Source organism: Octopus bimaculoides, chromosome 25 (genome assembly GCF_046866305.1).
Source record: "Octopus bimaculoides isolate indiv1 chromosome 25, ASM4686630v1, whole genome shotgun sequence".
In the NCBI taxonomy this organism is placed as follows: domain Eukaryota; kingdom Metazoa; phylum Mollusca; class Cephalopoda; order Octopoda; family Octopodidae; genus Octopus; species Octopus bimaculoides.
Genome location: NC_142952.1, coordinates 1,062,057 through 1,080,280, shown reverse-complemented (window position 1 = coordinate 1,080,280; position 18,224 = coordinate 1,062,057). Strand labels below are relative to the sequence as shown.

At 35.2% G+C, this 18,224-nt stretch overlaps 1 protein-coding gene across 26 annotated transcripts in view; it reads left to right on the top strand.

Moving 5' to 3' along the window:
- LOC106870763 (dihydropyrimidinase) overlaps positions 1–18,224 on the top strand; it is a 181,081-nt gene that overhangs the window by 155,993 nt on the left and 6,864 nt on the right. For 8 of the 26 annotated variants that reach the window (XM_089342248.1, XM_089342247.1, XM_089342238.1 and 5 more), the window contains exons 9-15: positions 3,597–3,753; positions 4,020–4,161; positions 4,515–4,598; positions 5,134–5,313; positions 6,398–6,484; positions 7,580–7,766; positions 11,606–11,647. In XM_089342248.1, the coding sequence (XP_089198374.1) occupies positions 3,597–3,753; positions 4,020–4,161; positions 4,515–4,598; positions 5,134–5,313; positions 6,398–6,484; positions 7,580–7,766; positions 11,606–11,647 (879 nt within the window). Of the gene's footprint in view, positions 1–3,596; positions 3,754–4,019; positions 4,162–4,514; positions 4,599–5,133; positions 5,314–6,397; positions 6,485–7,579; positions 7,767–11,094; positions 11,648–18,224 lie in introns of all 26 variants that reach the window. The other 18 variants (XM_089342252.1, XM_089342251.1, XM_089342240.1 and 15 more) reach the window with 3 other exon arrangements.

The following is an 18,224-nucleotide window of genomic DNA, read 5'->3' as shown; positions in this document are numbered from 1 at the left end:
TATATACTGTGTGCTCTGTAGTTGTTGTAACTGTTATATTATTATTATTATTATTATTAATTAATACAGGTAATGTCTGTTTGCTTTTGTTTTATTTATTTATTTTTCTACTTAATGAACTGAAATGGTGGAGGGAGGGAGGTTTTAAATTAAAGTTTGCCCCACCACCACCACTACTGCTACACTTGCACATTCACACTGACCCCAACGACCTCTTCTCTGAACTAGCTAGCTGTATAACCCCTCCACCCAGACCTTATCTGATTCACCCTGTCCTCCTCCCCCTGGCTGTGCATCTCAGATCCTACCCTTCTTAGTCCAGTCCTCTTCCACCCCACAATCTTTTGGGAATCTCTTATCTGGCCATCCTTTTCTTGCACCTCTCTGGAGTTGCTTCTTGTCCCCACCACATTTTTTCCCCCCCTGCAATCCTTCTGGGTCTTCTCCTCTGCCCAGATGAAATAGTGAAACTGACCCCAGCAGGACACGAATTCTGAGCCCCGACAGTCCCAACGAATACTGCAAAGCAAAATCTCTCCCTTATTCTAATGACTCTGCCCTTTGCTCACAACTGTTTTGCTCACTGACAGGCCCTGTTATAATAATCCTTTCTACAATAGGCACAAGGGCTGAAATTTGAGGAAAGCGGGTTAGTTGATTACATTGACCCCCAGTACTCAACTGGTATTTATTTTATGGACCCCGAAAGAATGAAAGGCAAAGTCAACCTCGGCAGAACTCAGAATGTAAAACTGGAAAAAATGCTGCTTAACATTTTTTCAGGTGTGCTCACAATTCTGCCAGCTTAATAATAATAATAATAATAATAATAATAATAATGGGATGGTCAGAGTTTGAATGCCCTTGATCAAAAGTCTGTTCAATCAGATCTGGCTCAGAGCTAAACAACAATCCAGTCCTCTGAAAGAGCTTCTACATGGTCTTTCAACCTTCTGTACACACCCTACTGTTTTAAAAGATTGTATAATTTAATCCTAGGTATAAACTCTCTCGAGAAAAAAAGACTCGTTAATCAAGTTCTTTCTCGTATTTTACTATTTTATCGTCTTGGATCTTCCATACTTATCATTAGGCAAGGTCAACAAGGAAACGGTGATTCCATTGCACTAACTGTGCTGCACTGACAGATTCTGTAATGTTTTCATAATTTCTGAGTAATAGACATCGTATTTTCGGATTTAAGTTCTGATATTTTGGCAGTAAGCTCTCTTCAAGTGTTTGCAGTACATGATAACATAATGTGAGTTATGCCAAATTATAATCACGTTATCACGTACCATAACACTTTTCAAGTGTTACATTTTATGATAACAAACAGTTTTGTGCCAACAGACTGTACATTCAGTTAATTCTTTAGTAATATAATATTTATTTGTTGAGCTCTGATTTCTTTTCTGGCAAAGGACTTCCTTCAAGTGTTAAGGGACATAACAAAATAGCTGGAAATGGTAGCAAATGAAGATTAGATAACTCTTTTATTCAATAATAAAAGCATGGTTGATTTTTTTTGTTTTGCTTTTTATCATTAATAGCAAAAAATGTCTTTCTTAAGTGTAGACTGATTTCAAGTGGAATGAAGAGGTTAATAAAAAAACAAAAATATACATTTGAAGGAAACAAGGCCAGCTTTCACAATATCTCATGGTAAACTCTCCATGTCCTCTGCAGAGGCAAAAACAGGGCTCAGAAGTACCGATTTCTCTTCACAAGAAAAATCATATTATATTCCTAACCTCTAACAAAACACCATGTAATACACTAGAATATTGCTTACGTAATTGTGGGTGAGGAATAAATATCACACGCATTTGTGGCAATGGTGACATTCCCTTCAGTTTATTAGCAAAACATGACTGAATTTAGAGAATTGTACAAAACACAGCAAAATGATTTATTCAACCATAAGGAATGCTTAAAGATCATTTTTGTTGATGAGAAGAAGAAAAAAAAACCCCAACATATTTGAGTGTCTGAAGGTTATTAGCTCCTCCCACTGCCTTACTAGTTCACTCTTTTATGTAGGAAGATATTTAGTATTCAAAAATGGTGGTGGTGGTGGTGGTTGAACAAGTCAGGGAAATAATACTGTAAACCAGTGAACCGTAGGCTAACTACAAATGAAATACATTGATAAACTTGGTTTGTGCCGGTCAACTATGACAAAATGTAACAAATACATCAAGTACCATGCATGGCATAAATTGTTGAGTCATTATAATTATCTCCACTTCTAGAGCTACTACAAAAAAAAAAAAGTTTACTTTACATTCAGGAGGTCCTAATTTTGATCCTGATGTTTGGTACTTCATAACCCAGGGCTGTCTCAAGATCGATGAGTGAAATTAGATGGAAAGAAACTGTAAAAATCCTTCTGAATGAATTCTGCCCATATTTGAAAAGGCCGGCATAGATCTGTTAGACAATTAGGGAACATTGGTTCTTAGAAACCCAACAGTCAGTAGGTCCAGCATATTATTATATATGCTAATGTAATGTGTAATATATGTTAATATAATGTGTAGATGCAAGTTTATATTTATACTATGACCTTGGTAGACTTGTGCAAATGTATAATTAGTCCACCATTTTCATTGCAGTAAGTTATTAGTATTGGTCCACTGTGAATGACATCAAAATGTCTGCCTTGTGTTGCATCCTCCCCCACTCCTCCCACCTTTTTTTTCTTTTTCTTTTTTGTCTACGAATTCTATTATTTATTATCAATTTTCATTGCTATATCTTGTTTTGAAATAAATCTTAGATAAGTATTCAAGGGTGTGTGTGTGTGTGTACTGAAATGTATTTGTGTGTAAGTATATTTGCATGTGCATATGTGTAAGTATGTTTTCGTATACGTGTTGGTGTGTGTTTTTGAAATTCTATGCCAGGGTGTTTATGTGTGGTGGGATGTAGGTGGGTGGGGGTGTTTGCATATAATGTAGTGTGTGTTTGCATACATGTGATGTATGCGTGTGTATACACCATGGTCATGTAGGTGCATTCACATATATGTGAATGCATCTACAGGACCATGTGGTAGACATTTGTATGTATGTTATGTGTGTGCATACATGTGTTTGTATGATTGTATGTGCGTGGATGTAAAGTGTATGTATATACATCTGATGTTTATTTGAATGTAACATATACAAACTATATTAACTGATTTTGTAAAAAAAAAACCTAAATTTTGAATTTCTCTTAACTATAATATATCCTTGTAAAGAATATATCATTGTAAATCATATCTGCACATATATTATTAAATTCATAACTTAATTGCTCCCTCTATGTCATATTTAATGTAAATACATCATTGAAAGGCAAATTTGCTGTGGCATGTGTCCAGAGATAATATCTCTTCTGGATATGCTTTGTACATTAGAGATGTTACTTCTGGACAAATGCCACAGTGAATTTGCCTTTCAATGATGTATTTATATTAACCAAGCTACGTGGAGGGTTATTTTAACTTAGCACTTCATGGATTGAACTTAATGGATTTTCCATAAATATGTATTTCTTTCTTGTTTTGATTAAGTTTAATGTACTCTTTTGTTTTTTAATGTTAACAGGAAAAATAGTTTTTGGTGAACCAATAGCAGCTAGTTTAGGTACGGATGGAACACATTATTGGAACAAATGTTGGCGCCATGCTGCTGGTCATGTTATGAGTCCACCCCTTAGAGCAGATACAACTACCCCAGGTTATTTGATGGATCTTTTATCAAAGTAATTATTGATACTTTTTCTTTTATTGTTGTTACATTAGTTGGGGTCTCAGGTTCAGTCCCACAGCACTACACCTTAGGGTCATTATCATTTTATATCCACTTTCCTATGCTTGCATGGGTTTGAGGAGTCTTTGCTAGCACTGTGATCTCCCTATTTGTTCTGGTCCTTTGTCCTCTTCTTATGAGGATCCTTCTCTCCACTCCCCCCCCCCATGTTCTTCCTTTGCCGTGGTCAATTCTAATGATTCTTCCTTTATTTTCTAGCAATGACCTACAATGTACAGGTACCGATAACTGTACATTTAATGCTGAACAAAAGGCATTGGGTAAAGATGATTTTAGACGCATACCTAATGGAGTTAATGGAGTGGAAGACAGAATGTCTGTGATTTGGGAAAAGGGTGTGGTATGTATTCAATCACTTTTGTCTTTCTACAAAATCTTTCTTCATTTACACCTGTTTTGATCGTACCTTCCTCAGACCACATCTGCTTTGAATGTCCCGTTTATAGCTTTGTTTTGACCACAGTGGTCTACAAATCTGATTACATCTTTCTATGACATTTTTGGCCATACCTATCAATAAATATACTTTGATCACACTCGTCTACAAATTTATCTAACATTAAAAGATTTGGCATTCTGTTCATCTAAATTTCTTTTCTTTTTTTTATTTGTGTAAATGTGTTTAAATGTCTGCACTATTTTACTTTATTAAGTCCTACAGTAAAATTTCTGAATATTGTCTCTGTTTTCTAGCAATCTGGGAAAATGGATCCATGTAGATTTGTGGCAGTAACCAGTACTAACGCAGCTAAGATATTTAATATTTATCCCCAGAAGGTAAGAACAGTTATCTCCCTTATATTTTTTAATTCTAATTTCAAACTTCATCTAAATCTAGGATGCAAACATCCTGTTTTAAAGACATGTAAATTTAAAAGTTCCTCAGAAATTTCAATGTTAATATGTTCCAAACACCAGAATAATAACGGCTCTTATTTTATTAAATTCTTCCTATTTTTAAAGGTAATTGAAACAATGGAAGTGTATTTCCATAGAAATGTAATGGAAAGGTTTATTTTCGTTTCCTAAATTTGCATTGGAAATATTAAGAATGAATTACCATATTTACTCACATAGAAGCCACACTCCTAATTTAGCGTTAAATTTTGATATAAATTTTTTTTTTTCCTTTCATAGTTTTAGCTTTGCTCTTCGTAAAAGTCACACTCTAGTTTTTCCAGCTAAAATCAAGTATAAAAATATTGCAATTTATATACAAGTAAATATGGTAATTGCTCACTTACTCTCTTAAATGCATCTCAGACATTGTCTTTTATTATTGTTTGTTTATTATTATTTTTATTTTTTTTAGGGGCGAATCGCTGTAGGTTCAGATGCTGATCTTGTTATTTGGGATCCAAATGCAACTCGTACAATCTCTGCTAAAACTCATCACCAGGCCTGTGATTTTAATATTTTTGAGGGTATGGTTTGCCATGGAGTACCATTATATGTCATAATGGGAGGACATGTCGTCTTAGATGAAGGCCAGGTAAGAAAAGCCTCTCTCTCTCTCTCTCTTATCTCATCTCATTCACCCACTTATTCTTGGGAGGATCATCAGGGCAGCGTTCCGTTGCATCCTATCTGAAGCAACAGTCATCACTTGCTCTGGCTGGATTTGCCAACAAAGACCAACTGAGCTGATGGAAGTTTTGTTATCCAACCATCTTACTCTGGGTCTCCTGCTGATTGGTTTGCCTTGTAAAAACCTGTCCATTGATTCATCCCCCCCCCCCCCCAAGATATTCTTACCCCATGTCCATGGGGTTAGAGCTGTGATCTCTCAGTTCTGACAAGTAGCAGCTCTACCTGGAACGCTGCTTCTCTGATCTCCCAGTTACACATTCTACAAGTAATGTCATTTCACAGGAACCCCAACTTAGCTGTTTGTATTCAGGAATCATACTCTTTCAGTCATTCCTCAAGAGACATAGCCACTCTCTTTCTCTCTCTCATGTGTGTGTGTGTGTGTGTGAAGTTCTGTATAAAAGCAATTTAACATTAAACTGAAGAATCATTCAATACCTTTTAATAGAATGTGTGTATTAAACTTTAACAAAAAGAAAAGAGATCTTCAAGTTTCAGTGTGCTAGCCTTTGTCAGGCTCATTGTGTGTGTGTTTTTCTGGTTTTGCAATATTCACATACTGTTTATAGCTTTATGTGCTTTGAGATTCACTCTTCCAAAAAAAAAAAGAGATATATATATAAATGTAAGTCACAATATATGGTTTCAAGTAATCCAGCCATCCTCATAAGAAAAGCTCCTTAATGTATCATTCTACAAAACATATGGAATATAGAATACGAGAGAAGAGGATAAGGAGATTAAATGACTGAGAAATAGTTTGATGAAATTTTATTTAACAATAAGAAAATTCAAATATCACAACAAATTGTTTCATAACTTAAAAACATGTGCATATGTGTGTAAATGTAATCAATTTAATTTTTTACACCAAGATTATCAAAAGCTCATTTAATTTAACTCATTCTTGTAAATTCCCTCTAATTTTAATTATTTCTAATCTAATATTAAAATCCCCTTTTTTATTATTTTATTATTAATTTCAGCTTAAAGTATCTCAAGGGCTCGGTCGTTTCATTCCTATGCCACCCTTTGCTGAAACTGTATATGGACGTGTTGAAGGTCGCGAACGTGTAAGTATTGGACACTTCTTTCAGGATCTTTCAATAAGAAATACAGGAAAATTTTTCACTCATTTTTTTTTCCCCTGTTAGTGAATTTGTTGGAGGGTTTTTCTGCATTCTTTTTGATCTCGTTTGCATCAAATATGTTGTTGATTTGTAAAAATGGCATTGACAGTACATGCTGAGTGTGTTGACTGCAAATATATTAAAAGTATTTGGGGAGTGGGTTTAATATGTTAGTTTTAAATTTTGGTACAAGGCCAGCAATTTTGAGGGGATGGGGAATAGCTTGACTGATATTTATTTTATCGGCACTAAAAGGAAAAGTCTACCTTGGTGGAATTTGAACTCAGAACATGAAGACAGACAAAATGCTGCAAAGCGTCTTGCCCGCTCTGCTAACAATTCCGCCACTTCTCCGCCTTGGTTGTAAATATGATATTCTTCTATTCATTTAATTGTTTCAATCATTTGACTGCGGCCATGCTGGAGCACCACCTTTAGTCAAATAAATATATATATATATATATGATGGGCTTCCTTCAGTTTCCATCCACGAAATCCACTCACAAAGCTTTGGTCAGCCTGAGGCTACAATAGAAGACATGGCATGCAGTGGGACTGAACTCGGAACCATGTGGTTGGGAAGCAAGTTTCTTACCACACAGCCATGTCTACACCTATATATTGAAAGTATATGAGGAGTGGGTTGCTTGCAGAGATGATACTATCAGTAGTGTGGACCCCCTCCTTGGCCATTATTGTTCCCAAGTCTACCCTAATCCAGGGTAGTAACACCTATCAGGATCCCAGCTTTAGATTAATTAGCAGGTAACAGAAGTACTTCCAGAAGAAGGTCACCCACACACCCTATGAGACCCAGATCAGATGAGCCCCTCCACCACCCTTTCTGCTCTTTAGCAGTTTGTATAAGAAAAGGTTACTTCATACAAATCCTGCAACCTGGTAAGTATTGGGTTTGTGGCACTTGTTGCACCAAAACAGAGCAAGTCTTAAGGACGAAGGACCTTGTGCATGAATGCATATGATATGCAAATAAATAAATACGATTATACAATAATATTCTCTTCTTGTATTCTTTAGGCAAGGATGCCCAAAAAAGTTGAACGTGACCCATACACTGGAACTGTTGTTGAAATAATGGCTCCTGAGGAATTTGACACAAGGAAGTCAGATAATCCTATTTTACATGATCTTCAACCATTCCATGCTCGACCACTTACTCAAAGCGGTGCTCGCAACCAGCAAGACTCTAGCTTTACATTGAGTGGTAAGTTACACTTCAGTTATTCAACTTTTTTTTACAAATGTTCGTCCTTAATCTTCCCCTGGATTCTTGCACCAGAAGAGCAGAGTTTACTTTTAATCCTTTAGTATTTAATCCAGCCAAATCTGGTCTCTTCTCAAACCTTACAATATTTTGATGAAGGAAAAATAAATTATTTCTTCAACAACGAAAATTTAAAACCTCTTTTTTTTTTACTTATCTTTGTCTCACTGGAGTGCAGCCATGCTGGAGCACCACCCTTTTCAGATTTAGACAAGCAAATCAACCCCAGTACATTTTTTTTTTAAAGTTGGGTACTTATTTAATCAATCTATGTTGCCAAACCATCAAATATTTAATTAACGAAGTTATTAACATCATCATCACCCTTTAACGTTTACTGTCCATGCTTGACTGGGTCAGACAGAATCTGTTGAGGCAGATTTCCTTCACCCTGATTCCTTTCTGTCACCAATCTTTACCTTGTTTTCCAAGTAAGGTAATATTTCCTCATGACCAGACCTGTTCTTGTGGAAGACTGGATATGAACAACATCACATTTATGACGACGATGCTCATCTTACAAACCATCACATGATGTTTTGACAAGAGTACACAAACACACGTGCCTGTGATGGGCTTGTTTCAGTTTCTGTCTTCCAAATTCCCTCACAAGGCATTGGCTTTGAAGAAGGCACTCAAGGTGCCATGCAATAGAACTGAACCCAAAGCCATGTAGTTGAGAAGCAAACTTCTGAAGCACAAACCACTCTTAATAACAGCGAGACTATCACCTCTTTCTTTTTTCCCTCTTGGAAACCGTTTCTTTCTGTGCTTTCTTACAGCACATTAGTGTCTGTCCACCTCTGCTAGGATCTCTGCTTTCTCTTGGAAGTTTTCTAGCCTGTTTGTGGAGAAGAGGTGACAGCCCTGCTGCTCAACCCTTTTCCTGTAGGCAAGATACACTGAGTGGTCCCCTTTGATCATCTCATATCACAGCTTGGTTGATTGCAACTAGATTTTCCCCTATTTTTTGTATCTGATCTAAATGTCTTGCCATTTTGTCTTTAATCTTTTACCAATCATTGTATTGTTTATTTTTGTTGTTTTTTTTTTCTCTTGGTCGTCAAAAAAAAACTAAAAAGATTTTTTCTTCTTTTTGGTCCCAGTATTGATTCCCTGGCTTTAAATGCTTTTCTCTCTTTTTTTTCATTTTAATTGTATTAATTGATTTTTATCTTGATTTGCATTTGTGTGATTTATTTTTTGTTTATTTTACATGTAAAAGGAAACCTGGAATCTCGCTATATTATTATTATCCAAGGAAAAGACCTTTGGTTAACCTAATCCCTTATGTAGTATAAGACCTATTCTGAGTGACTTTACAGACACACCTCAAATGTACAAAGGTGCATCTATAGCCACACCTGAAATTAGCGATTACATTAAGCTACTATTTTCAAATTTCCCTACACTACAATTTGATCTAAAGTTATTTGCACATTTTCATGCAGTTAAGTCTGTGTGATACAAGATCATTATTTTTAATGGGGTTTTTTTTTGTTGTTTTATACAGTAAAAGATCTGTACCATTATCCTCATTTTACATCTGCTTTGCATGCAAACACAGATTGGACTGATCAAATGAACCATTCTTGTTCATACATTCCACTTATGGCATGATTTCAATGGTTAGGTGGCCTTCCTAAAACCAACCATCTCCCAATATGTACTGGGGTGAATTCTATTTGAGTCACTGGCACACAAGAGCATATCTTTGCCCAGCAAGACTTGAGAGTTTCGTATAATCTTAGTTTGTCCCTGTTCCCTGTTCCAGAGGGAACTAAAAGCATTTCTTCAGAGTACCAACACTTGTGGGGTTGCTTTGTGCTCCACAAGACTAAAAGAGTCCTCATTGCTTTAAGCTGTCTCTATTCTGTAAAGGCAACATGACCAACATGGTGAATAATATAACAAAGCAACAAATGATATTTGCTGTTAGTTTAGTGTGTGAAGACACATAGCCAAGTGGTTAGAATTTATGGTCATAAGTGTGTGAGTTCGATTCCTGAACTGGGCAGTGCATTGTATCCTTGACTAAGGCACTTCATTTCTTTTCCACGGCTACCGTCAAATTTCTAAGCCTGCCTCACACTGTGAGGAAGTAATTATCTCCCTTTATATCGATAACCATGCAGAGGGCACCACACACATCTATGTAAGAGATATGCTTTTAGTTAGTTCTTATTTGCTGATGGCAACTTCAGAAAATAACAGGAATGAGAAACGGTTAGTGGAACCACGTAGAGCCACTTAAATAGATGTGTTTTAGCCATTCCAGCATAGTAAAGCAAACTTTTCCCTTGCACCGTCTTTTCTATGATTCATAGCTTATGGCATTTGACTTTTACTGTTGGACTTTTTCTTTGTTCTAAGTTAAAGGCTGAGACCATGTAAATACACTCATTAATTTTACAACCACTAGACACCATTCTCTCTCTCTCTCTTTCTCACTCACTCACTCTCTCTCTCTCACTCTCTCTCTCTCTCTCTCTCTCTCTCTCTCTCCAGTTGTAGAGTAATGTACATAAAGTACTCAGAAGGAAACTGTTATCATATTATATTAATAATGTCAGGACACTCATTAATTCCTCCACCAGTTCCAGACACCTCAGTCTCTCTCTCTCTCGTGGTAGGTAGGATGATGCACATAAATCTTTAAGTTGTTGACTTCCTGGCCATCAGAATTCTTCGATTCTTAGTTTAGTTATCTCAATAAAAAAATTAGAAAATAGCTATATCATGTATGTATATATATCTACAAGTGTGTGTGTGAGAGTGTGTTATACATCAGTGTGAATAATTTCTATCAATGTAAAGTCAGAATTGATGAATTATCCTGCTTTGCTCATATTTATTTGGCTTTGCTTTTCTATAGAATTCTTCAGAAGTTCCATTGCTGCCTTCGTGGAGATATTTCCATTTAGAATTTCCTTGTGCTTCTGTGTTTTCCTTTGCTTAAGGCTCTTCCCTAAATGTTCCATTTGCTCTCTTTGACAGCAATTTTATGCTTTATTTGCAAATTTAAACCATTTCCAGAGAACACTTTTTATTTTTTTCCTTATTTCTCTTTTTTCTTTTGTCATAAGCAATGGCTACCCTAGCTTATGTGACACTAAAAAAATAAAATAAAACAAGGCAATGCCTTGTATATTAAGCATTTTATTTTTTTTTTGTCTTGACTATGAAAAATAAAATGAAGACACCGATCTGCTCTTCAACAAGCAGGAAATTTTAAATAGTCGATGCTCTTTCTTGTGTTTAATTTTAGCCAAACCGTTTCCTGGACCTGAAGTTTGGACTCACTGTCTGCGTTCCGCTATTTGTTGCAAAGTCTAGAACAAACTTTTATTTCACCATAAATTGCTGTCATTGACCATTAAATGCTGAAATATCATAGGTAATAAGCTAACGATCTGAGCAATGCCACCCTCACTGTAGTTGATACTTCTAGGCTAAATTAATTGAAGTATAATTTCCCTCAGTTAGGGACAACGTTAACGATGTGACTGTGTAATACAAAAACAAACCTATTCTTTCACTCGCTCGCTCTCTTTCTCTCTCTCTCTCTCTCTTTCTTTCTCGCTTCCTGTCTCTCTTTCTCTATCTCTGGCAAAGGATGAATTGAACAACGAAATTCCAGCCACGTAAGATATGCCAGCAGCCGGCAGTAAATTAATTCCATTCTAAACTAACCCTCACTAACACTTGACTCAATCAATCATGGAATATTTTTTTTCCAGTTGGCAAAGCTTTAACATAAAATTTTCATTTCTCAATAGAACAAGGAAATAACCAACGAAGGAGGGATTATCATTCAAACAGTGAGTAGGCCCCTTTCCAATGCACCACTCATCTTGGCTGATTTGAGCTTTCTAGCAACTCTAGAATGGACTGAGTGACTCGTCTCTCAACTGCCAAAAAAACCTTCCTGATAATTCTTCATATAAATATATCTTCACATATCTCCTCGGTTTTTTTTTTTTTTTCAATGACTTTTCTAATAACCTTTTTTGATTTCATTTTTGTATTAATTTTCACAGCTTCATATCATAACATGGCAGCATCTCAGTGAATGTTCTTTATTACTCACTCATTTTCTAGATAATTCTACGAGTTCTTACATTGGTAGATACGTATTGGAAAAACCCCTTGGGATATTTCTTTCATCATAAACATCATTTTTCAATCAAATTATCATAGACTTTTGTTTTTTAATAAACATTGTTCCATCCATTTGATCAGCATATCATTTTACTCACAAATTATCATCATTCCTTCTACCATTATTATCATTATTATTACTAGGGCGGCAAGCTGGAAGAATCGTTAGAGCGACAGGCAAAACGCTTAGCAGCATTTCTTCTGTCTCTACATTTTAAGTTCAAATTCTACCACGGTCAACTTTGCCTTTCATCCTTTTGGGGTCAGTAGAATAAGTACTGGTCAAACTCTGGGGTCAGTGTAGCCCCCTCCCCACAAATTTCAAGCCTTGTACCTATAGCAGAAAGGATTGTTATTACAACTAAGTTGTCAGAATTGTTTGACCTTCTGAAAACTGCTTTGTGATATTTCTTCCAACTCTTTACATTCCAGGTTCAGATTTAAATCCCTTCAAGGTTGATTTTGTCTTTCATCCTTTTGGAGTTGACAAAATAATTTACCTGTTAACTACTGGGGTTGAAATAATCGACTTCCCCCTCCCGCCAAAAAAAAAAAAAGGGTGGCCCAGTGCCAAAATTTGAAACCATTATCAATATTGTATTAATAATATATTTTTCTTTTCTATTTAATGAAACAATTTCTCCTGTTCCAAAGTCCCTTTAAAACAGCAGATATTTAACAGTTTAAGTACCACCCTGATTCATTCAGACATCTGTTTCTGATAACACAAGTCAGGTTTTTAGATTTTCATTGTTTGAGCTAAATTGAAGCTAATTAGAAATTTAGGGGAATCTTTACAAAGTAGAAAATGCTGAATGCTGTACCAACACAAACCCCACCATTTTCCAAATGTGGGACTAGCTGATATCCTTGAAATATTTTCTTTTAGAATGTTTAAGAATCACACATACATTTGTCATATCATATACATATCATATACATTATGTGTATATATATTCTTTTGAAGGATTTGAAGAATTTCTTTACCTTCAAGTTGCTTTATGAAACTTCTTCCTCCTAATTTTTTACATCAGGTTAACTCTTCAGTGACCCTTTTTTTCGGTAGCTTCTGAGCCCACAGCAGCCAATTTGACTTCTGAAAAAGATTTTTCTTTTGGGTGTTGTAAATAGTTTTTTTTTATTTATTTATTTATTGGTTGATTGTTTTGGTGACAGGGATTTTGTTTTGGGGTTTGTTTGTTTTTTTATCCTGATATTTTTCAGGGAAGTTTTATTTTTCCCCTGTTCCTGCTAAACACTTTTATTATAGTTTTAGTATTTAAAAAAAGGGCAGTAAAGAAAAATAACTTCTTGTGTATTTCTTGCTAATTAATGTTGGCTTATTTTGTTTTATTTTTAAAACAATATTTTTTTTTCCCCTAAATACACATTGTGGTTTTATTGTTGGTGTTTGACTACATTTTAAAAAATAAAACTAATCTAAGGTTGATTTTTTTTATTTTCTGTTTTTACTTCAGTGGGGGTAGGGGAAAAGAACATTAAAAAAAAAAAAACTAGGATTTGAAATAATGAGTCTTTCTGCATGCTTTGATGAGCAACTTTCCCTCTAAAATTACTGGTAGTATTAATAAATTTGTGTTAGTACATCCAGCTCTTCCAGTTAAACTTTCAGCTCAACCCCATTGCTTTTTTCTTTTTCCGCACACACACACACACACACAAGTCTTTATATTACTTGAGCTTCTTTATGGAATTATTGATTTGCATGTCAAATGAGTGTGGTGGTTGTGTAGATTTCCTGCAGTTGATGCTAGTAATTTGGACATCGACTGTTTACTTCAGAATGGTCAGTCATTGTGCATGCTGTGTATACTAATGTGTGTGCAATGTTAGTGAAAACAACTGCTATTATTACTACTACTACAACTACCACCAGTAATAATACATTTTAAACCACCAGGTTCAGACATAGACCGTTTGTTTAGATGAGTTCATTTTGAAGGTGTGTGAAATGGCTAAAATTTGTATACATCATTACATACCTTCTAAGGTAAATTTTTTAAAACAAAACCTGGTTACTCATTAGAATTCTCGGTCGTAGTAGAAATACTTTTGTGGCGAATGTCTCTTTGGTTAGAGAGTATTCATAAGTTGTTTGTTGTTTTTAAATGTTTGATGTAACAGGACATGATTTAAACTCTGGAGTTGAGAGTGCATAGTTTGCTGTAATCATGCATGTGGCTAGGTTTTAGTGCAAATGTAGCAGTGCATAAGGTTAGTTTAATGAAAGCTAATTAAGGTATAATTTGATTAATGTTAAGTTGAAGTATTGTATATTAGCTGTTAGAGAAAAATATGGACAGAATTGTGGTTTTGGAGAAGTTAATGGCCGTGCTCCAGCATGGCTGCAGCACTTGAGCTGAAACTAGTAAAAGAATAAAATAATATATTTTGTGAGGAAGGACATAGAGTTTGGCAAGTAGCTGAGGCTATCATCAGACAATAAAATGAGATAACAGAGTTTTGGATGAGCCATTATTTAGAGAATGCTTGTTGGTTTCAGTTCCACACGTGTTGTGAGTTTGTATTTCTGCATTGTGGACAAAAATGGTTATGTGGGGGTTTTCAGACGGTTTTGGGAAAGTTTGAGGTCCATATGTGAACAAAGCTTTTATGCTGAAAGCAAACAAGAAAGACAATCTGGTGTCTAAACTGCCTCTGTGTGTTATCAATCCCTAAGGTGGCTTTGTGCCAAAATTTAGACACAATTTATGATATGGTTGATGTTAGTTTGTCAAGGTGGTTTCTTAAATAACTTGGACAATTTTCGTCTCTGGGTAATTAGTTGGGGGTGGATGACTTTATATCAAGAAAGTACACCAAACCAGATGGTCAAACTGCATTGACCCTTTTGATACCAACTGCCTGAGACAGTCCCTGCTTCTACAATACAAGCTCCCAGTTTTAAACTGATCTAACTTAAAACCACCCATCAAGATGTCATATTCATTTCAGTTCCAAACTGTCAGCCTAATAATGACACAGATATTTTACTAAATTCTTTGTTGTTTTTTTAATTAACTGTAAGCAAGGCAGCATATATCCACAGAAATATGGTGCCAAAAAGGTTAAGCAGGCAGTCACCATTAGTATTTCAAACTATGATGTAGTTTATCGTTAAATCCAGTTTTATTCCTTGTTAGTTTATATTTTGTAATTTTATTGCTGAATTCAAATACTTTGTAACATAACAAGTGTTTCTTATGTTACAATGTTTCTTGTTACTTTATAAGGTTTGTTACACTTGTTTCTTGTGTCACAATGTTTGTTACAGTATTTATCTTTCAATGTTTGTTGCATTGCTATGTTACAATCTTATGTTACTTGTCAGATTACAATATTTTTTAGGCTGTGTGTTACATTATTTGTTGGCACATTAATGTTGTTACACTTTTTATGTTGCAATTTCTTTGTTGCTATGTTACAGTGTTTGTTACAATGTTTCTTGGGTTACAGTTTGTTATGTTACAATATATTTTGTTAGGTTTCATTGCTTGTTAACTTGTTACAAATGTGTTAAGTTATGTTTTTTAAGTTACAAGAATTTTTGTTACAATGTTTCTTCTATGACAAGATATTCTTGTTCAGTCGCAATGTGTTACAATGTTTATCACTCCTACGTTACAAAATCTTTCAAAACCTATTCATCTCCACGTGTCATATTCACTGCAGGATGGATCGTTGGTATCTTACAGTAAAGGCTATAAAACAAGCTAACGAGTGAGCCTGTACATGGACATATAGCTTGCTAGAAATAGAAGCCATGTCACCTTTAAAGAAAAGGGAAGCTATATTAAATATATTGGCAAATCTCCGTCATATTCTAATATTAAAAAGAAATAAGGCAGCATGCTGGGCAAAACGCTTAGCTGCCTTTCATTTGTGTTCAAATTTCACTGAGGTCGGCTTTGCCTTTTGTGCTCAGTAAATGAAGTACCAGCTGAACACTGGGGGTCAATGTAATTGACTTACCTCCTTCCCCAAAATTGCTGGCCTTGTGCCAAAATTTGAAAGCTTTGCTTTCCCTTCAGTCAACAGAAACCTGTCCTTTTGAGAAGCATCATCTTCATTGTCCCTAGTCACAAATTTGGTCGCTATTCGTGTTGTTTGTAAAAAATCAATGAACCAAACTAGACAGTGCATATTCCCTCTTGAATGTTGTCCTCCAAAATTGTAAATTAAATTGTACTTTGAAGTACGTTTTTACACCCATTTTCCCTTGCTGGAATGGGCTAGACAAATAATATATATTACTGAGGCATGGTTTTCTGTTGCTAACCCTTATCTGTTTTTCAAGCAAGGGATCTCTTATTCCACATGTATGGGAAATGCAGAGCTTATAGACAGACAACTATGTCACTGCTTGTTGTTCAGCAATTTTCAAAGAAACACAAATGCCAACACACACATATGCATGCATGTATATGTGTGTGTGTGTGTGTGTGTGTGTGTATTTATGTAAATAGACAAATACACACACAATTGGTTTCTTTTAGTTTCCCTGTATCAAATCTACTTGCAAAGCTTTGGTTGGCCCAGAGCTACAATAAAGCACACTTGCCTAAGGTGCTGCATAATGAGATTGAACTTGAAACCATGTGGTTGGGAAGCTAACTTCTTAACCACACAGCCATACCCGTATATCAAAAATGAAACAATATTGTGTCAAAGCCTAAACTTTTCCCATTCTGTTGTTGCCTTTATTTTGTTTATGCAGGAACATTCTGTCTGTGTGTTCCTCTGTAGCTGTGTATGTATTTGTTGTTAGTGTGGATATGTTACTGTGTCTATGTGTAGAGTTGCCTGTATGTGTCTGTCTAGATACATTAAGAGACGGTTAGCAATCCTTATAAACTCATAAGCCCTGAAGTAAATATCAGAATTTAGTAAAGAACATTTCCTCCCCCTTTATAATAATAATCACGTTAAGGATATCCTCAGCTTGTCTAGGAACAACCACAAATAGTCTCTCTCATAACGCACTAAATGTCAAAAGAACAATCTTTCTAAATTCTAAAGAATTATAATGTTTAAGTCATCACAACCATCATCATCACTACTGATTAATCATTTAGAATTTAAACTAGCTAGATCCAGCCTCTCACACCTACTCTGCAATGTCATCCTAAAAATAAATAAGCATTACACTTGACAGAGAAATCTGAATGCTAAAGGGTTGGATATTCATTATTTGAGTAACATAGAATGCTAATTAGCTCCTTGTTAATTGGTTTTCTGTCATATATTTGATCTTCAGTTGAGCCATTTCTATTCCTTTCATCTTTCTACATGTAATTTCTAACTGTACTTGGTAGCCTCAAGCAAGTTACTCTTGATGCTCCATGAAATTAAATTAAATCAAATTTATGGTTAACCTTGATGTTCATTTACTTCACATCCTGGCATCTGGTTTTGGTTTCAGCTGAAATTATTTATGTTTTTAGCTTAATTCTAGCCTGTCTTCTTCTGTAAATTGTCAGAAGGAAAATTAAAGATTACTTCGTTTTCTTTTTTAATTGTTGTGTTCCTTTAACTGTTCTTAATGATAATCTCAAATGTCGATGTTCTGAGGCAAAGAGTTCGACTAATTGACTCTTAAAGTTTATATGATTAAATGAATTCCTTGGGTACACGTTGATCTGTTGAATTGTTATAATTAGAAATAAATGATTAATTTGTTCTGAATGAATTTCTCATATCGATGATGATGATATATTGTAATACATATTTCATGGCTATATTAAGGTGTGTCAGTAATTCCTTAGATTCATGGTTTGCATTTGTGAACAACAATGCTTTGTCTGGTCCTGGCTGACATCAACAGCATTGCCTACATCGTCACCTTTGCAGACCAGTTAACTGATACAACATTCACCCAAATGCTCTGTCATCAATACATGTGCTTATGTCATAACATTTTGGACCAATCAACTACTGAGCCTGTGCCTACATTCATCACCCTTTTGACCAATCAACAACTTAAGTCAGTTGCTATACTAATAAGTACTACAGGTCCCACAAGGAAAGGGGTGTCCTAGTATCATAATGGAGCTTACGAATGGAATTGTTGGCATTTGTTGTCAGGTACGCAGGGCCATCCAAAGCCTGTTTTTAAAGGCTTCACCTTCTATCTACCAAAATACATCATATCAGTATTATGGACTTCCCTTTTGTCTATTTCTACATAACAACTATTATAAATATCTCTGAGTGACA